Source organism: Camelina sativa, chromosome 4 (genome assembly GCF_030686135.1).
Source record: "Camelina sativa cultivar CO46 ecotype springtype chromosome 4, ASM3068613v1".
NCBI classification, from domain to species: domain Eukaryota; kingdom Viridiplantae; phylum Streptophyta; class Magnoliopsida; order Brassicales; family Brassicaceae; genus Camelina; species Camelina sativa.
In genome coordinates, this window is record NC_141883.1 from 19,123,710 (window position 1) to 19,147,945 (window position 24,236).

Below are 24,236 nucleotides of genomic sequence, written 5' to 3' on the forward strand. Positions count from 1 at the left end.
CTTCCCCGATCAGCCTTGCGTTTGTTGTCGGCATTCTTCTTTTCCAAATTTGCTTTGGCCTTGTCATGTAACTTCTTGATGATTTCTCCTCTTCTTAGCCCATCTTGGCAAACCTGTTCTATCTGAGGCAATGGTGCTAAATCTAATGGAGACAAAGGGTTAATTCCATAGACTATCTCGAAAGGAGATAATTTTGTAGCCGAGTGGACAGCACGATTATAAGCAAACTCGATAAAAGGTATACAATCAACCCATGTTGCCATATTTTTACCAAGAGTGGCTCTAAGTAAAGTAGAGAGAGTTTGGTTTACCACTTCAGTTTGTCCATCCGTTTGGGGATGACATGTTGTAGAGAATAGAAGCTTGGTACCTAACTTTCTCCAAAGTGTCTTTCAAAAGTGACTCAAGAACTTGGTGTCACGATCAGAGACTATTGTCCTTGGGATTCCATGGAGACGCACCACTTCCTTGAAGAACAAATTTGCGGTTTTCGTCGCATCGTTGGTCTTGTCACATGGGATGAAGTGTGCCATCTTGGAGAACCGGTCCACAACAACAAAGATTTAATCATTGTGTTTAATCTTTGGCAATCCTAAGACAAAGTCCATAGAAATATCTACCCAAGGGGCGTTAGGAATAGGTAATGGTAAGTAAAGACCATGAGGATGTAACCTGGATTTTGCTTTGTGACAAACAATGCATCGAGCACAAAATCTCTCAACATCTTTCTTCAGATGGGGCCAAAAGAAGTGTTCCATTACCACAACCAAGGTTTTGTCGACACCAAAGTGACCCATCAAACCTCCACCATGTGCTTCAGTGAGTATCAATTCCCGCATGGAACCTTGAGGAATACACAACCGCTTGTTTCTAAATAGAAACCCATCCTGCAAGTAGAATGCTTGGTATGCTCCTTTGCCATACTCCTTGTAGCACTCTCCTAATTCTGGATCATCTTTGTATAACTCCTTGATATGCTCAAATCCCATTACTTTAGCTTCCATAGTAGCTATGAGAGCATACCTCCTTGACAATGCATCATTAACCACATTCTCTTTACCCTTCTTATACTTTATCACGTATGGGAATGTCTTAATGAACTCCAACCACTTTGCATGCCTCCTCTTAAGTGAAGTCTGACCCTTGAGATGCTTGAGGGTTTCATGATCGGTGTGAATGATGAATTCCTTGGATAACAAGTAATGTTGCCACGTTTCTAGTGCTTGAACTAAGGCATAAAGCTCCTTGTCGTAGGTCGGATAGTTCAACGTAGCTCCACTCAACTTCTCACTGAAGAAAGCCACGGGTCTTTTTCTCTGATGTAGTACAGCTCCAATTCCCAAGCCTGATGCATCACACTCTACTTCGAACATAACTTCAAAATCTGGGAGGGCTAAGACCGGTGCTTGTGTGAGCCTATCTTTCAATGTGTTGAAGGACTGTTCTTGAGCTTCTCCCCATGAGAAAGGCACGTTTTTCTTGATCACGGCAGTCATTGGTGCAGCCACTGTACTAAAATCCCTGACGAACCTCCTGTAGAAGCTTGCGAGACCATGAAAGCTGCGAACGTGTCCAATTGAAGTTGGATTAGGCCATTTTCTTATTGCCTTAATCTTCTCCTCATCCACCTGTAGGTCCTGTTTACTCACTACAAAACCTAAGAACACACACTTATCAGTACAAAAGGAGCACTTCTTTAGGTTAGCATAAAGGCCTTCCTTCCGAAGCGTTTTCAAAATTAACCCTAGATGTTTAATGTGATCAGAATGACACTTACTGTAAATAAGTATGTCATCAAAATAAACAACAACAAATTTACCAATAAATGACCTTAGAACCTGGTTCATTAGTCGCATGAAGGTGCTTGGGGCGTTGGTTAACCCAAATGGCATGACAAGCCACTCATAGAGACCTTGCTTGGTTTTAAACGCGGTTTTCCACTCGTCTTCTTCCCTCATTCGGACCTGGTGATAGCCGCTCCTCAAGTCAATTTTGGAGAAGACGATTGCAGCACTTAACTCGTCCAACATGTCGTTTAGTCTTGGAATGGGATGTCGATACTTGATGGTGATATTGTTGATTGCTCGACAGTCTACACACATCCTCCATGTACCATCCTTCTTTGGAACTAAGAGAACTGGTACCGCACAGGGGCTGAGGCTCTCTCTGATGTACCCTTTATCCATGAGATCACGCACTTGCTTCTCTAACTCCTTAGACTCCTCTGGATTCATTCGGTAAGTTGGTTTGTTAGGTAGAGCAGAACCTGGTACAAGATCGATCTGATGTTCAATGCCACGAATAGGGGGTAATCCTGGTGGTATCTCCTCCGGAAACACGTCTTTGTATTGATCTAATACAGCTCGTACTTCAGCGGGTAGTTCAAGCTCACTTGTACCTGTACTTAAACATTCTTTGAACAATATTAGTAGCACGGTGCCCTTGGCACTCATGGTTTTACAAATCTCATTGGATCTCAAATAAAGGTTAGAAGTCCTTACCTCGACCTCTTTGTTCATGTGTTTTTGCAACTCATGAACTTCAGAAGGACTTAGAGGGGCAAGGTTGAACTTACGGTCATTGTGCGTGAAAGTGTAGTGGTTTGTTCGACCGTCGTGAGTTGTAGCTCGATCAAACTGCCATGGTCATCCAAGAAGAAGATGTCCGGCTCTCATTGGAACTACATCACAAATGACTTGATCCTGATATTTCCCGATGCTGAATGATACAATAACTTGTTCAGCAATTTTCAGCTCGTTGTCATCGTTAAGCCACCTAAGTTTGTATGGCCTCATGTGCTTTGTTTTCTGAAGACCTAACCTGTTCACCATATACTTGCTAGCAACATTAGTACAAGAACCTCCATCAATAATTAAATTACATACCTTGTTCTTGATTGTGCATCGAGTGTGGAATATATTTTCCCTTTGAACTTTCTCCTCGGGGTCGACAAGTACACTCAACATACGCCGGATCACAAGGAGTTCTCCTACGTTAGGATACTCCACGTCATTCTCCGGATCAGTCTGGTACTCATCTTGCTCGTCTTGAGAACAATAGTCTCCACTCGGTGTGACAATCATCACCCTTTGGTTCGGACATTCTCTCGCCATGTGTCCCCTGCCTTGACATTTAAAACAAGTAATGTCACGGGTACGAGATTGACTAGTGTTAGGGAACTTACCTGGTTCGGGTTTAGAGGTTTTAGGTGCCTCACTAGACTTGTTCTTGAACCTTGAGTCATTGTCTACGGTTTTGCCTTTATCCATGCTCCGGTTGTTGCTTGCATTCCAAGGCGTGTTGTTTCTAGTATGGTTCCTTAAAGACATCTTACGCTGGATTTGCTGTTCTACTTGTACAGCCTTGTGAAGTAGTTCATGTAGGCTGTTGTAGTTCGATGTCTCCAACTTTCGGGCTATATCCTCTTGCAAGCCGTCAATGAATTGAGCCATTAGGGACTCACTCGATTCTTCCAGCTCCAATGAGTTTATGAGTTTCTCAAACTCCTCAAAATACTCATCCACAGTCCTTGTTCCCTGAGATAATTTTCTAAAACGTTTTTGTAAGTCTCTTTGATAATGATCAGGGACATACCTCATCCTCAAGAGGTACTTCATATCTCCCCAACTGCTGATGGTAGCAAACCGCTGCCTCCTTCTATCGGCTACCTTCCTATCCCACCATGACATGGCATTGTCGGTGAGATGCGCCGATGCAAGGACTACCTTTCGAGCTTCTCCATAGCCATAACATTGGAATATGTATTCCATATGTTTCTCCCAGTCCATGTAAACCTCCGGATTAGACTTTCCTGCAAAAGTAGGAGGTATTAGTTTAACATCTAGATTTTTTCTCGTGGTTCTACCTCTCTAGCACGGTTCCGCATCAAAGGATCTTCTCTCTGCTGATGTTGACGCCTTAATGGATCTGGTGGTGGATCATCATCATCCATGTCAATGGATTCGTCTTCCTCGTCGCGGACATTCCTTTGTTCTGGATCTGGTCCAATGTCCACCCTCGCCTGAGGTTGCTCCAAACGGCCTATCCTATCGCCGAGTCCTCTCAACTGCTCTGTGAGGGTTCTCATCATTTGCATCATGGCGTCTTGGGGTATATCTGTGTTTTCTCCCATAGTGAATGTCTAGAACGGATTTGCGCTTAGACAAAAAACAACAAAGGATCAACGTACCACATAAGTCGAAAAAAGAAATTTCAAAGAAAATAAAGAAAACTTTTTTTTTTGAAATTTTACGAATGAAAAGCAGTATTAGACAATAAAAGCAATGAAACAAAAGCTGAAAAGGAATTTTTTTTTTTAAATGCGAAATTAACTAGTACAACAACTAATCCAGAGACCGAAACAGTGAAACAGACGACTAAGGGAAACAAACGATGATTTTTTTTTTTTGATTTGTAAATAAAACTAGACAACCTAGAGACAAGGCTGCAACAAACTAAGGTTTTTAATATATATATATATATATATATATATATATATTTTTTTAATAAAATAAAACAAAAGCTACAAATCAAATGAGAGTAAATGGAAAAGATAAACCTGGCAAGGGAACAGCGTGAACTGTGCTCTGATACCAGATGATACAAGACTCGGTGGTGAGTCTTATACCGGGATAGAGATGATGGCTCCACAAGCTGGCGGTCTCTTCTCTCTTATGAAGGAAAGATGGTCGATGATGTAGATCTGACACGATGGCGGTCGCTTCTCTCGTGTGGGATCGATAAAGGGGGAAGTGCTGGCGGACTGAAGTACACCACAGAGATGTGATTGATCTCTGATACAGTACATGAACTCATCCTTGTGGAATCTCACACACAAGACAAAGAACAAACTTATTCTCTCAAGAACGCTTAAAGAGAAAAAGTAAGAAAATTCAGTATTTTATTGATAATCAAAGGTAAAAAATCGTACAACTGCTGCAGGGGGACATTATAAGAGTCCTTCAGCTAGTCTTAAGGCCGAAATAAATGCAAAATAATGCAACAAAAGAAAGCAAATAAAATCAAACACAAAACCATTGTTTTTGGAAAGTAAATAAACTAATAAAAGAAAATGCTAAAGTAGACTTGATCTCTCTTGATGAGCAAGTCTTCTAGCCGTTGTTGGGGTTGGTGGGACCTGCAAGGATCGAAAATATTGAATAAGACTTACCTGGATGCGATCTAGGCCCAATTGATGTTCTCTGAATCACTTCTTGTACTACTCGCTGTGCTACTTCAGGGTTCTTGTCTTGTACTTGATTGTTGGCTTGTTTATTGAAGTAAGGGTCTTCTTGGAGTTCCTCTAGAGTATCTTGATCAGTCTCCTGATGCTCGTACATGTCCTCTATGTCTTGGTCTTGATCTTCACTCTCTTGATTGCTTTCGGAGGTGTAGCTTGTATCACACGTCTCTTGCAGCTCCAATGTCTTCTCTTGGATTCTTGAGGTTCCTTGACCTGCCAAAAGAGGTTTCATACCTGGGGAACTGGTCTGATCAAGGCTCATTTGGGTGAAGGCTTCAGCAAGCTCTTCCTCGGTAATGTGATCATGTCCATTATGGTGGCATGATGGTAGTACAGACTAGTTGACGTCCTTCAGCTCTAGGGAGCTTATAATGTCTTGAACGGCTAGGTTAAACCTCGTCCTTAGCTGGTTAGCCTTTGAACGTGTCATAGGGCCTTCTCGTACTTCTGGTACAGGATGTGGTACATGATCTAGTTCAACGGTTTGGTTTGTAGGATCGATGTCCGCATCACATTATTCATCACTCGCTTTTGTGGAGACGGTTAAAAAGATACTTGGCCCCAATCAATTCTTACGAGTAGGGAATTCATTTATGGGTCCTCTGAAACGTGGAATTAGGCAAAGTAGCTTTAACCAGATATCTTGAATGTCATGAATGATGTTCTCCGCATCAGGTCGTGCTTACATTCATATAGGCTTAGGGCAAATTAAAAAAATGGCATTTGTTATTACAAAAATTAAAATGATATACATATGCTAGATGGTTACCCATGCAATACGTAGATGATATGTATTTTTAATTGTTTATGTATTTATATTATTTTGTGAGTATGATAAAATCATCTATATATATATATAAATTATTTGATTGCTTAATACATTGAGTATAATTTACATTAAATTCTATATAAATATAAATTGTAGGTATGATTATTTATATATGGCAGCAAATTAGTCATTTTTTTGTCTTTGAAATGTTGAATAGATATTAACAAAAAATAAACAAAACATATGTAAAATATGAATAAAACATAAGCAAAACTAGAATATGATGTTTATTTTGTAATTTTTATTGAAAACAACAAATATGTGATTTTTTTTGTTTTAATAGTTTTTTTTTGGATGGAACATTATGCCATGAAATCATATGCTGAATTTTACTTCAAGTCTGCCCTAAAGATAGTTACCCGTTGCCACACATCGAAAGACTTGTAAAGGCCACAGCGGGAAACACATTACTCTCTTTCATAGACGTTTTCTCGGGGTATAATCAAATTTTGATGCATACCGACGACCGTGAAAAAACTGCATTTATCATCGATCAGGGCACGTATTGCTATAAGGTCATGCCCTTTGGTCTAAAAAAGCCGGAGCAACCTATAAACTCCTCGTCAACAAGATGTTCGCCGACCAGCTGGAGAGAACCATGGACGTATATATTGACGACATGCTAGTTAAGTCCACAAACGCGAATGACCATGTCGAGCATTTGCAAAAATGTTTCCAAACCTTGAACCAATACAACATGAAACTGAACCCAGTAAAATGTTCATTCGCCGTAACGTCCGGCAAATTTCTGGGATACATTGTTACCAAAAGAGGCATAGAGGCGAACCCAAAGCAGATTAAGGCTATGAAAATAATATCTATTTGATAAGATCTATTATATTAAATCTAGAATTTTACTTGTGGCATACCGCAAGTTAAGTTGTGTGACAACAAAAATTAAATTTTGTTTGTTAAATTTATCTGATTTGTTTAGTGTTTAAAATTATATATTGTATTTTGATTGTTAATTCTATGACTTAACCCATAGTATACCACATATTAATTTTAGGATTAAATATGTAACATATGTTTGTCAAAATCATCTTGACCGATAAATTCTACCAAACAACAATATTTCAAACTTTAATTTAATCCAGAAAATTATATTTCTTGAAATTTCAACCCATGCTCTAGCAAGAAATCATATTTCTTGGAATTCTTTCATATTATAGTGACATATTATTGACATGTGCTATAACAAATCAAATTAGAGTATTTATAATTTTTAACTTTTTGATCTATCATATATTTATGATATTCTTAAAGATATCAAATCAAACTAATATAAAATATTTCAAAATAAATTATTTAAAAAGTTAATTATAGTATATAAAATTATAAAATTCAATAAAATAAATATATGACATATTACTAAATCAAATTTTTAGTTGAATAGACATTTTTCTTGCAATATTCATAATTGGTGGCAGATTCCCAGATTCCAATCTCCATAAAGCACTAGATTTAGATGTGCTTGGTAGCTATGCATGGGGTAGAGACGCATGCAATTTGCTGTTGGAATCAGTTAATAATATATCGAAAGAAAAATTGGACAAAAGAATATTTACACTGCATGGGTGTTATTAGATTAAGGTTTTTAATGGATTTGAATTAATATGTGACATTAGTGGATTTTAAACATAGCATAAGACTAACCTAATGTTATGGTTTAGGCTAACGAGATTAAAATGACTCTTCTCAAATAAATCATGTCTTCAAAAATTGGGAAAAGTAAAAAATGTGCATTTTCTAATACAATTTTTTGTTTCAAAATGTCTTTCTCTTTAAAATCATATTAAAATTATTCTAAAAATTTCATATTTATCCAAATACATGTGTAATCTTCTAAATTCATACACAAAGTACTTGTATACGTGTGTATACTCTTATAAATACCTTACAAATACTTTTTTGTCAACCTTACAAATACTTTATAAATATCTTAATAATTTTGTCATGTAAAACTTTATAAAACCTTATACTTGAATTGAGTCTCTAATAATAATTATCATCCAGATGTACCTTATAGACTTTATAAAACTTGATAAAATTTTATAAATTTTTTGAATTTAATGAGGAGTATTTATTAAAATAGAAAGCTAGATAGACATTTTTGATATTAGACACACCAAAAGAGATATTTCAAAAATTTGTTAAAATTTTTTGTCTAAATATTTTCAAATATTATATCTTTCACAAGTTAGAAAGATTTCTGCAAATCCATGTATGATTTCATGCGTTAGAGAATATCTCTTGATATAGTTTCATTGTGAAATCAAAAAACCAATCGGATATTGATGTTTGCACTAGGATCAATCATCAATCATGTTGTATATATATTTTTTTGTCAACTTCTTCACTTTCATCTATTTTTTTTTCAAAATGTCACCACCACATTATAAATTACCATTTTTCAGTTGACAAAAAAATATATACCATTTCTCTAATATTTACCTATATATATAATCTAACAAAACACTGTCATGTGTACATAACAAGGGCAACAATACATACAAAAAAAAAACGTTGTAGTTGCATTAGCTTAACTAAAATCAAAATCAATTTTCAATATTAAAATTAGATTAATGTAAAATTATATCACGACCACGACAACATTGTCCAAATAAATTTCAATGTAATGTTGTAAACAAAACTGTGATAAAAATAAAAAATCTATTTAAATGATGAATTATAAAATTTAATTTCAACAATGTTAACTAGAAAAAAAGATGGTTGCTACTTTGGTTTAGTGATTTAAAACCATGACACCATTAATATCAAGGGTTGAGTACTTGTTAACTAGAAAAAAAAATGGTTGCTACATATTACATATAATTCAAATGTAGATATGTGCAACAAATCAAAGATTATTAATTTTTTTTTTGTTTGAAATTTTTGAATCTTGCACTACTAAACTATCGTTATATCGCATGTTACTATAGTTTTGATTTGTCACTTAGAGTTTTACCAATTTGAAGATTTATGAAACTGAAATTTCATTATTTGACAACTTAGGAAATTATGGCTCAACATTTATGTCTTATGAATTTGTTTTGGATTCACTGTTATCAAAATTTGTAGGTCCTTTTGAACTAGCAAACTTCATGTTATTTTTTTCAACCAAAAATTCTATTGTTATTTTTTTAAAAATCTATCTCAAACCTCATAATCTTTGTTTTATATTAAAAAAAAGAGTAGTATTAGATCGTAAACAGAAATCGTTTACGGGTTTAAAAATCATTACAAAATCATTCAAAAATCCTCAAAATTATCTATCAATTTTTTTTTCTCATATATGAATATTTTGTTTTTCCTACAAAAGAAATTCACAAATCAAAATTCACAACCACACACATCAAAATACAAAAATTAAAAATTAAAAATTAAAAATTAAAAATTAAAAATTAAAAATTAAAAATTAAAAAATTAAAAAAAAATTGGCCAACTTTACAGTTGCCGCTGCCAGCCGTTTCCTCCTCTCTTCCTCCTTTTTCACTTTTCAGTTCTCTCTCTCTCTCTCTCTCTCTCTCTCTCTCTCTCTCTCTCTCTCTCTCTCTCTCAAATCCTTTCAAAAATCGAAACAGATCCAAAATCAAAATAACAATAACCTCAGTTCTCGATTTTTCATCAATACCCGATTCTTCTTCTATCGCCGTCGTTTCCAAAGAAAACAAACTCAAAATGGCGACGAACATTGGAATGATGGATAGTGCTTACTTCGTCGGAAGAAACGAGATTCTCACTTGGATTAATGATCGTCTTCACCTCAATCTCTCTCGCGTCGAAGAGGTATCTACTTCTCTCTCTCTCTCTCTCTCTCTTGTTGTTGGATTTGTGTGTTGTTGTGTACGTATCTGCATCTGCTGCATGTGTGGCTTTCTCTTAATTCGTATATGGTAGTGTAGTGTTGATTTGGTTCGTTTGCTGTGATAATTGGGGATTTAGGGTTTTTCTGGGACTTGGACAAGAAAATGCAGATTTTGGGTTTTGAATTTGTTTCAATTGGATGAGGATGATAGTGAGATTTGGGGCTAATTTAGTTGTTATGAGAGTGAGATGATGCTTTGATAAGAGTAGACACAGAGCTTTAGGATTTGGCATTGTACAACTGTATTCTTGTTTTGAGTGTTATAAAGTTGCAATGCCATATAGATTCACTCTTGTTTGCTTGATTGGATCTACAAGAGTCCTACTAGTTTTGTATTGAACTAACTGTTCTTGAATGAAACTTCGTGTCACTACTGTTGTCTTTTTTAATCTAAGTAAAATTTTCTGGGTTTTTTGTTTAGGCTGCATCTGGTGCTGTGCAATGTCAGATGCTTGATATGACCTTTCCAGGAGTTGTGCCAATGCACAAGGTGGATTTTTTTTTTAACTTTCTTTATATTTGTAAATCTTGTGGTTAATTTTGCTTCTTGGCTGCTTAATATCATGTTACATTCTCCTCTGCAAGGTTAACTTTGATGCAAAAAACGAGTATGACATGATACAAAACTACAAGGTCTTGCAAGATGTGTTCAACAAGCTGAAAATCACAAAGGTAAATCAAATCGATTATCTCTTTTGCCTTCCTGGAGTACTTGTGTATGTGTATATTTTTACTCACCTTGTTTTTGTCTTACTGAGAAAATACCTCAGCCATTGGAAATTAACAGGCTTGTCAAAGGTCGACCGTTGGATAATTTGGAGTTCCTGCAATGGCTGAAGCGTTTCTGTGATTCCATTAATGGTGGCATTATGAATGAGTATGGGGTTTCATCTTTCAGAACATTTTTGGATTTGTTACCCTTCCATTGTTTCCCAAACGATTAAGCTCTTAAAACTGATGGTCTCTTATAGGAACTATAATCCGGTCGAACGAAGATCAAGAGGTGGTAAAGAGAGGAGTGTGAAGGGAGTTAACAAGATTCCAAAGTCACTGCAAACTAACAATAATCATCCTCCATCCAATTCCAGTTCGGTTGGTCTTACCAAAGCCTCAGGTCTACCTCTTAAACAGCTGGTTATACTATTTAAACAATAATGTATCATTCTAAACATCGTTGGGATCATAATTCTCAGGTCCCAAGGTAGCAAAAGCAGCCGAAGTGCAGGCTTTGTCAAAGGAGGTATACTATTTCTTAGTATAAGTTTTCTACTTAGTTTTTGCCTATCCTCTAATGGATGAAACCTCCATCATATGTCATATATAACCCTTTTTCATCTTCTACAATACAGCTTGCGGATCTCAAGATCTCTACTGATCTCTTGGAAAAAGAAAGAGACTTTTACTTCTCCAAGCTCCGGGATGTAGAGATACTCTGCCAAACTCCTGAACTAGATGATCTTCCGGTAAGCGTTTCCGTCCTGTTCCTTTTTTTTTTTAACTTTTTTTCAGTCTATCTTGCATAGTGTATGTGTCATATATTTTTTTTGGTCAAAGTATGTATCATATTTTTATTAGAATCAAGAGGAAAATAAAGAGCTCTTAACAATAAACTCCTCATTGCACAACCAGATTTATCAGCGAGCACATTTAATGCTTCCCGTCATATACACCCAACATTTGTGAAGATCATTGTGTTTGACTCTGATTTATGCTTCCCTGGAATGCAGATAGTGGTAGCAGTGAAGAAGATACTGTATGCAACCGATGCAAATGAATCTGTACTAGAAGACGCTCAGGAGTACTTAAACCAGTCCCTAGGAGTTGAAGCTGCAGCTGAAGCTGAAGAGGAAGGAAACAGAGAACAAGAAGAAGAAGAAGAAGAAGAAGAAGAAGAAGAAGAAGAAGAAGAAGAAGAAGAAGAAGAAAAGACTCAAGCCTAAGCTCTGACTATTAACAATCCTAAGTAGAAGAAATTTCTGGATCGAATTGTTCCAGAGTGACGGACAATGGCGGGCCATATAGCCGTCTCTTCAAAGTTTCCTTTGTTAAAGTCTTAAATGGGAACTTACTGAAACTTGAAGATGAATGAGCTTCTATTAGAAAGCTTAGTTTGAGAACAATGAGACTCAGTTGCGTAATCAAGAGGCTTTTTCTTGTTTTAAAACAAATTACTTTGTTTCAAAGTGAGAAGCTTAAAAGTGTCGAGCCGTGCATTCTTTTCTTTTGTTTCTTTAATAAATTATCAAGTCATTAAGGTAAAGAAGGTCAAACCGAGACGAATCAACCAAGGCTAGTTAGTACAATTGAAATTAAAAGATCCAAGTTATACTTTAATCCACAAATAAATGAAATGATTCCCACCTATCCGTATTTGTGGGCGTCTATTCAAAACATATGAATGTACCTTTCCTTCCTAGTCTGACTCTCCGAGGACATCAGTGAGATATTGATTTGCTGAAAGAGGTCTAACTAAGAGAACACTCTACTCTTAGCTACCTTCTTTGCTTCGGCTTCACTCAAATACCGAACTCCGTTTTCGCGTAACCACTTAGCGCCTCTACTCAGACCGTCCTTCACTTGCTTCTCTTCCATCTTCAAAACCGTAAGCCCCTCGCTTAGTTTAGGAAAGAAACCTTCAGGTCTAACGCACCATGCCCTGAAAACCCCATATAGAACCTCCATGTCTCCTTTAAACCTCTCGACTCCATCATTGGAAAACTTCACATTCGCCATCAAGATGCTGTTGAAGAACAACCTGTCTATCTCTGAGGCTAGACTCCTCCACATAGCTGTAAAGTCTTCTTTGTTTAGATTTTCTTCTATTATAGACGTTTTCCCTTGCAAGTAGTCCAGAGCCCCAACTAGTGTCCTTGACACCGTCCATTCTTTGTCTTTCTTCTCCTGCCATTGCTTTCTGTTTTTGATATAGTCTCGAGTTCGTGCATCAAAACCCCTCAAGACTACCACAGACAACTTGTTTATCCACTCTAATCGGAACTTCTCCAACTTCTCAAATTCGTCTCCGAAAATACCTTCAGATGGTTCTGTAAAGTTCTCCAGTCCTGGAATTTCCTGTGGATCGTGCTGTCCAGTTCCCATTTCAAGGAAAAAAACATCCTCACTCCATTCTTCTAAGACAGATTCAATATAGTGACCAGCATTTATAGAGTTTGAGACCTTAACTAGATCATTATTCTCGGTTAATGCAGTTAGTCCTTCGGCTTCTTGGCACCTGAGAAGGACGCAATCCAAGAACTTCTGAATTGTTGGTGCGGCTGCCAGTCTCAGGAACCTTGCCCTCAAGTAAATGGCCGGCACTGATTTGGAACGTTCAATAATTGATGACAAGTGCTGCAGAAAGATGCTAGATATAATTGGTGGTCTGTAAACGTTGGAAGTGGAGATGAGTTCGTCTTGGACCTTCACAGTCCAATTTCTGTCGTAATCAATCTCGGCCTTGAATTTGACGAGCCTCTCATCTAGCTCTATCTCTGCCCATAAATCCAGCCAATCAGGTCTGTCACAGAAGACTGAGAGAGACGAAATTCTCAAAAGATTCCCATCTTCTTGAAGCGAAAGAATTCCTGATTGTGATACCAGAGACTGGACTCGCTTATCAAAAGAGATCATCAGGTCAATGAGATGGAGCCATGAAACCTTGGCCTCAGAACGAAGATCAGATTCAGTTGCTTCGCTTAGCTGACCAACATATATAGGGAATATCTCTTTCACCAAGTACAAAGACAATGAGCTAACCATAGCCGAAACCCACTCTTCTCGGCAACTGTACCCAGCTAATTTTGCTTCGTCAACGAGCGGTTGTAACAACTCATCCATAGAATCGACATAGTCCTTTGTGATTTTAAACACAAGTTCAAAAATGAACTCAGGCTTTTCACTCCACTTTGTAAAATGTCGCTGCGATGCAACTGTCAGAGGGTTGACCAGCTCTTCAATAGCCCAGAGTGGCTGGTGGAAAAGAACATTTTCTCCCTTATGGCTCCCAAGCTGCCGCGACTTTCTTTGCAACTGCAACCCCTGCAGGCTGCAGAGGGCATGAAAATTTCCACAGTATTGACTTTTGAGACTCCCTTCCATGGTGAAAAGCGGATTATGGACATCTTCTGACTTCGAAGCTGAAGTTAGTGTAGAAAACTGAGGTGGCCATCCAAGAGACGAAAGCAAGGCTCTGTAATCAGAAATTGCTTGAGGTCTCATCATGGCTAAAGCTCTATCTACTCGGTGATCAACAGCAGAAACAAGACGTGCCCACCGAGGGTGTCTCCTTGCCACTGAACTCAATATCTCTTCAGTAGTTTTAAGCGTTTTGATAGCATGTAGACGCACTTCCTGAAATCAGTAAAAATTCCAGAACATTTGAGACACACATACGGTCTAAAGTTTGATACATAATACTCAAGCTAAAAGACAGTGTGCTTACTTCAAAGCCACTTGACCGAGATGTTCTCAAGTTTTTATTCATAGAAGACATCACAGCATCCTCAATATCACCCACTAGAGTGTCAAGTTTTAGTGCAGTCTCTGAAACATAAAGAACCATCTTGAAACGTTGAACGTAACTAAAAACTAATCTTGATAAATCCATTGAAAAAACACCAAATCACACAAACCTATAGCTATTGTTTCTTTCTCAGAAACTATCTGACGCCTTAACACCAAAAGGCAAAGCCAACGTACCAACATAAGCCCGAACAGACTCAACTTGTGCTACTTCTTTTGCTAATGATGGAAGCTCCTCCCCAGCTACATGCTCCGTCGTCGTCTCCTCCTCCTCATTTCCGCCATCTAAATGAATTAAACTGACAACAATTCTCAACATTGCGAAAAATCAACCACCACCAGAGATCAAATATTCATATTTGACTTCAACATTTCACGATCATAATCTGCATTCCGCTGTTTCTACTAGATGATGAAATCAATCAAACGAACCTGACGGGGAACGCGGAACGCAGGTAGAAGAAGAAGAGAGATGAGCCAATTTGGCATTAACCTCGACAAATAGACCACCGACGCGATCCGAAAACGAAGCGTAAGAAGCGAGACCTGACTCTAGCTGGCGATTTAATCCGGCTAATCTCTGATCCAATTCGGAAATCTCGGTCCGTAACTCGGAAACCAGACCCGGAGAATGAGAGAGATCTCCGGCATCTCTGAACCTGTCATCGAGGAAGCTGAAGACCGAAGCGGAGAAGCTCGAGACCTGAGGAAGTGGTTTGATCGCGTCCATTCGCGGTTCGCCGTTGGCTTCAATTTCATCAAAGAACAATGAGATGAAGAAGAAGGATACTGAGTCATTGACTCGGAGTGTTAACGAGTTCCGAGTTTTTTTTGTAACGCGGATAATGGGCCTTATTTTAGCCCATAAAGAGACATAACTGGTTTCAATTTTCAAATAAATTGTTTATTCATTGGATCAAGCCACTTCATATCAAAAACTTAAATTCATATCAAAAACTTAAAACGTTAAATGCTCTTGTAACTTGTAAGACGTCGAGGGTCGTCTACTTCATTAATTGCTCTTGTCAAACTGCTGCTACATCACGGCCACAACATGTAGCACCCGCCAAAAACATTTTTTTCTAAGGTTTCTTGCTAAGTCCTAAAATTCAGAGAATCTGATCCAGCAGCTACAAAGAAAAACCTGGTCACACCGGACTTCGGATATGTATTATTTCTATACATAAGTACCGTCTTATACTACTTCTAGCAAATGAGATCATTCTAGCAAAGGAGATCATAGACATGAAAGGATGAACCGTTTTGATAAATTTATGATGAATATAATAAATAAATAGAAAGAAATTTTATACTCGTAAAAAGATTGAGATACTGAATAAAATAGAGACGAGAGAGAGAAATTTTTATTTCTTCTATAATTGAAGTTTGTAATGTATTCGTATTGGTGTGTTACAATGAACGATTCATTGTTCTATTTATAGAGGTAAAAAGAGAAGTTATTGCGTTCTATTTATAGAGGTAAAAAGAGAAGTTACAGCGTTTGCACAGTGACGATGGGCTCCACATAAGTTACGTAATATTTTTCACATGTATGCATCCTTTTGTGATTTTTGTTTTCTCCTTCTTTTGTTGACTTTCGTAACACTCCCCCTTGGAGACCAGTGTCACTATTATCCATTGCGTAATATCTTCTGTTGCCTCGTTAAAAACCTTTATTGGAAAATCCAATGGAAAAAACATTAGTAAGGTCAAAAGAGTACAACCTCGCAAGCTCCCCCTCGACTGATCAGGATCGCATCTTACAAGTCTTGTTGACGACGCATTCCAATGTTATGGACATGTTTCCTGAACATAGTCGTGGATAATGATTTTGTGAAGAGATCTGCAGAATTTTCGAATGATCGAACATATCTTACTTCAATGTCTTTATTCTTCACGAGTTCTTGGGTGTATGAAAAGAACTTTGGAAGGGTATGTTTGGGTCTATCACCTTTGATATACCCTTCCTTTGTTTGAGCAACACATGCAACATTGTCTTCATATAAGATAGTTGGCTCTGTATTCTGATGAATTCTGCTACTTGATTTAATGTGTCGACTTATCGATCTTAGCCACACACATTCTATACTTGCTTCATGAAAGGATGAACTGTTTTGATAAATTGTAATTTGTTATAAATAAGTGATTAATTGATTTTATGATGAATATAATAAATAAATAGAAAAAAATTTTATACTCGCAAAAGGATAGAGATACTGAGTAAAATAGAGACAAGAGAGAGAGATTTCTACTTCTTATATAATTGAAGTTTGTAATGTATTTGTATTGGTGTATTACAATGAACGATTCATCGTTCTATTTATAGAGGTAAAAAGAGAAGTTACAGTGTTTGCACAGTGACGATGGGCTCCACAGAAGTTACGTAATATTTTTCACATGTACACATCCTTTTGTGACTTTTGTTTTCTCCTTCTTTTGTTGACTTTCGTAACACTCCCCCTTGGAGACCAGTGTCACTATTATCCCTTGCGTAATATCTTATGTTGCCTCGTTAAAAACCTTTATTGGAAAACCCAATGGAAAAAACATTAGTAAGGTCAAAAGAGTACAACCTCGCAAGCTCCCCCTCGACTGATCAGGATCGCATCTTACAAGTCTTGTTGACGACGCATTCCAATGTTATGGACATGTTTCCTGAACATAGTCGTGGATAATGATTTTGTGAAGAGATCTGCAGAATTTTCGGATGATCGAACATATCTTACTTTAATGTCTTTATTCTTCACGAGTTCTTGGGTGTATGAAAAGAACTTTGGAGGGGTATGTTTGGGTCTATCACCTTTGATATACCCTTCCTTTGTTTGAGCAACACATGCAACATTGTCTTCATATAAGATAGTTGGCTCTGTATTCTGATGAATTCTGCTACTTGATTTAATGTGTCGACTTATCGATCTTAGCCACACACATTCTATACTTGCTTCATGAAGTGAGATAATTTTAGCATGATTCGAAGAAGTAGCTACGAGTGTCTACTTTTGAGAACGCCATGATATAGCGGTGCCTCGAATCGTGAACACTTATCCTGTTTGTGAACGAGTTTTGTGTGGATTTGATAGATATCCTGCATCTGCAAAACCAATCATTTGACAATTTAAATTATTAGGATAAAATAATCCTAAATCAATAGTCCCTTGAAGATAACGAAAGACATGTTTAATCCCATTCCAATGTCTTCGTGTAGGAGACGAACTAAATCTAGCCAAAAGATTAATTGAAAATGAGATATCAGGTCGAGTGCAATTTGAAAGATACAGTATGCTGTAACAACATCCATGAGACGCATCTATAGATTTTCGCCAGCTGCTAGACTCATTAGAAATCTAAACGTTATTGCATCCATAGCGGGGGAATATGTCTCCTCATAATCAATCCCAAGTCTTTGAGAAAATCCTTGAGCTACAAGACGAGCCTTATATCTCGTAATTTCATTTTTTTCATTTCGTTTTATAACGAATACCCACTTGTATCCAACTGGTCTCACATTTTAGGCATGAGTGCAATAGGTCCAAATACATTTCGTTTATTAAGCGAGTCAAGTTCGACTTGTATTGCATCTTTCCATTTTGTCTAGTCATGTCTCTTTTGACATTCATATACAGACTTTGATTTTGGATCCTCACTTTCCTCATCTATTTCCCTTGAAACAAGCTAAGAGAAAGTGTCATCAACATCATTGATTTTATTTGGATTTCATATCTTTCCACTATGGATATAGTTGATAGAAATCTCATGATTTTCTTCAGGCTCATGATGCTCAATACTTTCATTAGACTCATGATTTTTTTCTTCCAAAATGTTTTCTGCTATTTTGGGCATATCATGCTTTTCAGCTTCCTTTCATTTTCTAGGATTTTTTTATCCTTAGAACCAACTGGCCTACCACGCTTCAAGCGTGTTCTAGACTCTCGTGTATCATCTGCTTTTCCACGTTCTTGTGGTATTTCAATTATAACAGGAATATTTTCAGCTGGTATATATAATTTAGTTACCGTTTTGGTATCAACAAATGCATCAGGAAATTGATTTGCAATAATCTGCATATGCATGATTCGTCGAACTTCTATTTCAGACTACTTTGTAGGAGGATCAATGTGTAGCAAAGATGGCACACACCATTTGATATCTTTTCCTACTTGTTTATTTTCTCCACTAGAACCAGGAAAACTTTCTCATCAAAATGACAATCGGCAAAACGTGCCGTAAAGACATGACCAGTTTGTGGTTCTAGGTATCTTATAATTGATGGAGAATCACAACCAATATATATACCCAACCTTCTTTGTGGTCCCATCTTTGTACGTTGTGGAGGTGCTATAGGCACATATATCGCACAACCAAGAATCCTTAGATGGGCTATATTTGGTTCTCGACCAAATGCTAACTGCAAAGGGGAATACTTATGATATGCACTTGGTCTTATCCGAAAAATCACTTTTGCATGTAAGATGGCATGTCCCCATACAGAGGTTGGAAGTTTTGATCTCATGATCAATGGTCTTGCAATCAATTGCAGACGTTTAATTAATGATTCCGTCAAACCGTTTTGTGTATGAACATGAGCTACATGATGTTCAACTTCAATTCCTATTACCATGCAATAATCATTAAATTTTTGGGATGTGAATTCACCAGCGTTGTCCAGTCTAAGTCTCTTAATAGGATAATCAGAGAACTGAGCTCTTAATTTGATAATCTAAGTTAGAAATCTCGCAAAAGCCAAATTTCGAGATGACAATAGACAAACATGTGACCATCTGCTATATGCATCAATCAACACCATATAATAGTGGAATGGTCCACATATACCACCTTGAATTCGTTCAAGGAACTTTGGTGATTCTTTATCAATTTTGGTTGGCGATAGTCTTATGATCAATTTTCCAAGAGAACACGCTTCACATGTCATTTTATTCCCCCGATATATCTCATTAATTTTCAGTGAATGACCATGTGAGCTCTCTATAACTTTTCGCATCATTGTAGAGTCTGGGTGACCAAGGCGATCATGCCACAATGTGAAATCTTCTGGATTTCTTTTGATCACAAGATGTGAATCTATTGCATCTATATAAGTATGATGCAAACCAAAAGGAAGGTATGGAAATTTTTCGAACACATGCCTTTTTCCAGATTTATTAGAAGTTATATACATACACTTCATTCCATTTTCAGTGGTAGACTGAGTCTCAGTACCTTCTTATACTACTTCTAGCAAAGGAGATTATAGACATAAAAGGATGAACCGTTTTGATAAATTGTAATTTGTTATAAATAAGTGTTTGATTTTATGATGAATATAATAAATATAGAGAAAGAAATTTTATACCAGCAAAAACATTGAGATATTGAGTAAAATAGAGATGAGAGAGAGAAAGATTTTTACTTCTTATATAATTGAAGTTTGTAATGCATTTGTATTGGTGTGTTACAATGAACGATTCATCTTTCTATTTATATAGGTAAAAAGAGAAGTTACAGTAATTGTACAATAACGATAGGTTCTACAGAAGTTATATAATATTTTTGACATGTACGCATTCGACTTTTGTGTTCTCCATCTTTTGACTTTCGTAACATAATAATAATTATTATAAAACAATCAGCCCATCAACATCAACATGTTGTCAAACGGCAATGACCGTTTCATTGACACACGGATAGCTCGAAAATACTGAGTTGTCAACGGCGTAAAACACGAGTACGTGCGATACAAAAAAGAGTAAGGAGGAAAGATCGACTCATCCAAGGTGTTAATCGTTGCTTGTCCCGCCTAGGCCTAGCTCACGTTAAACATATTGTCCAATAAAATCGTGTGTGTGTTTTTGTCGATATGACGTTTGTCGTTAGTTTTAAGAATCTTCCCATAAGCCCTTACGCCAAGAATCCGCAATATGAAAAAGGGTAACTGTTTTTTCTCTTTTGAAAAACAGAGAATACATATTTTTATTCAAATGTTTTCTATGGAGAATATTCTCTCCACTAAGTCTAAAAGGGAAAAACTTATGTAGTCCATATTTGGGAGACTTTATGAAGATTCTCCAGCTAACTGCAAAGAGTTCCCGTACAATTATCACCATATATATCATGCTAAGTTGCTAACCACTTAATTTTCCAGGTACTTTAATTTAATATTAATCTAGGGTAACCAAAAACACTTTGTGTTTCTCTTTGAATCTTTGATAAATCAAGAAATTGCAGTTGTACAAATGCTACACTTCTTAACTCATATTTTTGGGTCTAGTTATACATTTATTCTTAACTAACTAGCTAGTCTCCTTATGTGTAAAGTACATCGATAGAAAACTAAAATGCCATTGCTCCGGCAAGCTTAGGATTAGTATTTGCAATTTTGCATGCATGAGTGTGTCGTACACGCGTACCTATGTATTAATATGCTTAAACAAATAATGAATCTTGTGTGTTTATTTTATTTTATATATATATGAAAGTGTGTAGTATTAGCCATTGGGTCTAGTACATTTTTGTATATATATATATATATATATATATATATATAAATATCTTATATGATAAATATTTTTCGTCTGAATCAAATACAAAATTGCTGTTGACAAAAAAAAAAATCAAATACAAAATTGCATAGAAGCGAATAATTCAGACAGAAACCATATGGCAAAGAGATCTTCATAATCTTTCTTGGAATTCTGTTGTACTGAAATCTAATATAAAGTTATATCACTATTTTAAAGACTACCTCAACTTGGGTTTCTCAAAACTTCCAAAATATTTTTATATGTTACTTTCCTGCTCGTTTAGATATGATTTAAAGATGTCGATCAGTTTCTCCCCAGGCCAATTCGATCGACTGATTTAAATGAAAAGTTAGAGTGGTCAAAATAAACTGATTATTATTTGGTTTTTTGCTTTCAGAATTTTCTATGTTGTCTAAAGGTTCTAAAATAATTGTGTCGAAAAATGAACCAAATAAGTAGATGTATAATTCTAAATGTACTAGATACTTTAGACTAAATTTTCCTGTCTACAACATCTAAATTGGTTGAATGTAAGAAAAGAAAATACATATAAACTTGACAAAATTCGTAAAAGAAACTAGATTTTTTTTATCACAAATTATTTTTTGGAATGAAAAAGAAAGCAACAATATTTCAGAGTTAATTAATACTATGAGAAGATGAAGTAGAGTTGAGAACTCTTGAGAGTATATATAGTACATTAAACAATAAAAATTTATGATTCTTGAAATATATTAAATAAATAGTCAAAATTAGGAAAAACAATAATATAAAAACCAAATTAACAGAGTACATCGTGATTCTTCGCTGTATATTCCGAGAAAATCATGTGCTCCGAGAGATCCAAGCTGACCATGCAATAGTACCACATATTTAGTTAATTAATCACAAATATTCTTTATTTGGAAGTATACAATAGTTATTTTTAATCCTCGGATTGTTAAGAACTTAAGATTATTATTAAACAAATATTCAAATATTTGATAGTACGTACTCATTTTACCATATTTAACACCACAAGTTGCAAGGAAAATAATAATAATACCACAAGTTGTAAGATGTGCTTGCTTTGACCTGTCAAAAGAGGAGTTGTCTGTTTATTTTCTAAATTTATGTATACTAATATATTAACTTTTAATTAATTATTAATCAAACAATTTAACATATTTTATCGGTTAATGATACGCTGATAATTTTATGACTTAATGCGTCCATGTGATTATTGTATTCTCATTTTGATGTGAAGATTCATAATACTGAATTTAAAATTACTAACTATTCGAAAAGGTACATTGTCGTGTATATTTATGGTTAATCGATCTACGAACGTAACCCCGCCTAGTCGTTAGTTGTTCATGGAGCAAAAACTTTCGAAAAAAACACAAAATTATCGACAATGAATAGTGATGGAGTACTATCACTTTTTTTTTTAAATAGCAGTTTTCTATTATTTGACCAATCGACTGTTATGATGATATAATACTATTGCAGATTATGATGAATAAAATGATCTTTTGTAAATATTTTAACAAGAAATTTTCTTTTAAGAGTCATATCAATATATATATATATATATATATAGATTAACAAGTTAATTGGGACCTAAAATTTTACATTTTATCTTATATTAATACATGTAATTTTTACCGAATATATGATGCTTTTCTGTTTCAATTGTCAAAAGTTTAGCTAATAGTTGAAGAGTTTTGTAGACTCTAGTTTTCTATCTTTCTAATTTATCTTAGTAATGGATTTTCTCTTTCGTTTTTACACAGGTTATTTTATTTTGTTGATATAAATGTTTTTTTTCTTTTGAATATTCATCATATGTTCTAATCAGTGATATATCACTCAATTATTGGTGATTTTGAATACATATTACTAGTACTATTTTTCTTTCTTTTCTAAAAATATATTGAACTAATACATCTTCAATCAAGTCTGACGCATCGCCTCAATCAAGTCAAGGCCAGGGAAGATCATTTTCATTATCCTCCTTTTTAAAGGGGTAAATCTTATCCCACTTAATTACCATTTCTCAAGAAGGTACACTTTCTTTGATTTATATGTCAAATATGTTTTCAAAGTCACATGTTGTTTATTGACTAATCTTATGTCAGTTGAAGAAAACAATTTAAAGAATACGTACATGCTTCTATCACGGGTTTACGCATGTTGTTTCGACAACTCTCCAAACGATTTATCAAGCTTAATGGAGTTTGTGTCTTTTAGCTTTCGCTTGTTGTTATATTTATTATTTAGATTTTTCCGTTTGTAGCTTTCTATTTTGTTTTTTTCTATATTTTAAATAATATTAAATTCTATTCAAAAGTAAAAATACTGTTTTACAACTAGTATATCATTCTGTTGAAAAGTTTAAATCAAAACTCTAGAAAGTAATTTCAAAATCTAGTGCCTAACCAAGAAGGAGACCAGATTCATAGCTTTCTATTTTGTAATCGTTTAGATTATGAATGAATGAAAAAAAATTTGATGGAGAAAATGCATCTTAGTAGTTATAAATGTAAAAGTTGTGTTCTTTCTAATGTATCTAAACTTTGAAGTTTTTATCTAACCGAATTGTATTGATACTTAACTCATTCGTCTATTAGAATAAAAGTTAAAGAGAATGTTTCTACTAGCAGCGTGTTTTTTTATACAGAAATTTCAGAATTCACATTTTTTTACTTAACTAAATAAAATTCTTATAAAGTTATTTATCTCTCACATTTTCCCTAATTATAGAAAGAAAAACCGAAAGGTTTTGGAGCACATAGAAAACCATATGATTTAATTTGATTATACGTATCCTAAGACTTTATAAGAATAACTTTATACGCCAAGGGAGTTGATAGAAAGACAAATATATTATAATGCGAAGAGAGATGGAGTACCATAACCATATGATTTAATTTGATTATACGTATCCTAAGACAAACATTTAAATTTGTATTACTAATAAACTTATCTATAAATTGAACGTTTGATTGATTATTCCAAATTTGCAATTAATCAACTGATTGATGGACATGATAATAAAATTAAATAAGAATGAAAGAAAGACCAAGAACAAAATTAGGAACACCCAAATAGAAATTAGAAAATGATTATATATGTTAACTGAAATATACAATCTCATCACTAATAAAACTAAAAACAAATGATTATATGTATGTTAATTTGTCTGTACATGCTCACAATAATTAGTATATGTACCTGATCAAGTATGCAACCATATAAATCTTGATGGGTTATTAT

At 35.4% G+C, this 24,236-nt stretch overlaps 2 protein-coding genes and 1 pseudogene across 6 annotated transcripts; 1 reads left to right on the forward strand and 2 right to left on the reverse strand.

The window, feature by feature from the left end:
- Window positions 1–5,111: 5,111 nt before the first annotated feature.
- Window positions 5,112–5,672, reverse strand: LOC147945968 (uncharacterized; annotated as a pseudogene).
- Window positions 5,673–9,531: 3,859 nt separating this feature from the next.
- LOC104780574 (microtubule-associated protein RP/EB family member 1A) lies at window positions 9,532–12,107 on the forward strand. The gene is made up of 8 exons (XM_010505074.2): window positions 9,532–9,860; window positions 10,361–10,429; window positions 10,525–10,611; window positions 10,710–10,816; window positions 10,911–11,053; window positions 11,133–11,179; window positions 11,289–11,402; window positions 11,667–12,107. Exons 1-8 carry the CDS (start codon window positions 9,753–9,755, stop codon window positions 11,877–11,879), a joined length of 888 nt encoding a protein of 295 aa, XP_010503376.2. The 5' UTR covers window positions 9,532–9,752; the 3' UTR covers window positions 11,880–12,107.
- A 112-nt stretch (window positions 12,108–12,219) lies between these two features.
- Window positions 12,220–15,282, reverse strand: LOC104780575 (RINT1-like protein MAG2). Of its 5 annotated transcripts, none has more exons than XM_010505076.2 (4): window positions 14,893–15,282; window positions 14,571–14,745; window positions 14,381–14,481; window positions 12,220–14,289 (listed from the first exon to the last, which is right to left on the reverse strand). In XM_010505076.2, the coding sequence occupies exons 2-4, from the start codon at window positions 14,641–14,643 to the stop codon at window positions 12,409–12,411; spliced, it is 2,055 nt and encodes a 684-aa protein (XP_010503378.2). In that variant the 5' UTR covers window positions 14,644–14,745; window positions 14,893–15,282; the 3' UTR covers window positions 12,220–12,408. The 5 variants fall into 5 exon arrangements, with proteins under 5 accessions (XP_010503378.2, XP_010503379.2, XP_010503377.2 ...); XM_010505077.2 differs by having other exon boundaries at window positions 14,571–14,759; window positions 14,893–15,264; XM_010505075.3 differs by having other exon boundaries at window positions 14,638–14,745; window positions 14,893–15,258.
- Between the last annotated feature and the right edge of the window lie 8,954 nt (window positions 15,283–24,236).

Coding starts and splice junctions, on each gene's coding strand:
- LOC104780575 (XM_010505075.3), bottom strand. CDS start 15,190: ATGGACGCGATCAAACCACTTCCTCAGGTCTCGAGCTTCTCCGCTTCG. Junction 14,746..14,892: donor CGTTCCGCGTTCCCCGTCAG/GTTCGTTTGATT, acceptor TAATTCATTTAG/ATGGCGGAAATGAGGAGGAG. Junction 14,482..14,637: donor GTCTGTTCGGGCTTATGTTG/GTACGTTGGCTT, acceptor TTTATGTTTCAG/AGACTGCACTAAAACTTGAC.
- LOC104780574 (XM_010505074.2), top strand. CDS start 9,753: ATGGCGACGAACATTGGAATGATGGATAGTGCTTACTTCGTCGGAAGA. Junction 11,054..11,132: donor TGGTCTTACCAAAGCCTCAG/GTCTACCTCTTA, acceptor CATAATTCTCAG/GTCCCAAGGTAGCAAAAGCA. Junction 11,180..11,288: donor TGCAGGCTTTGTCAAAGGAG/GTATACTATTTC, acceptor TCTACAATACAG/CTTGCGGATCTCAAGATCTC.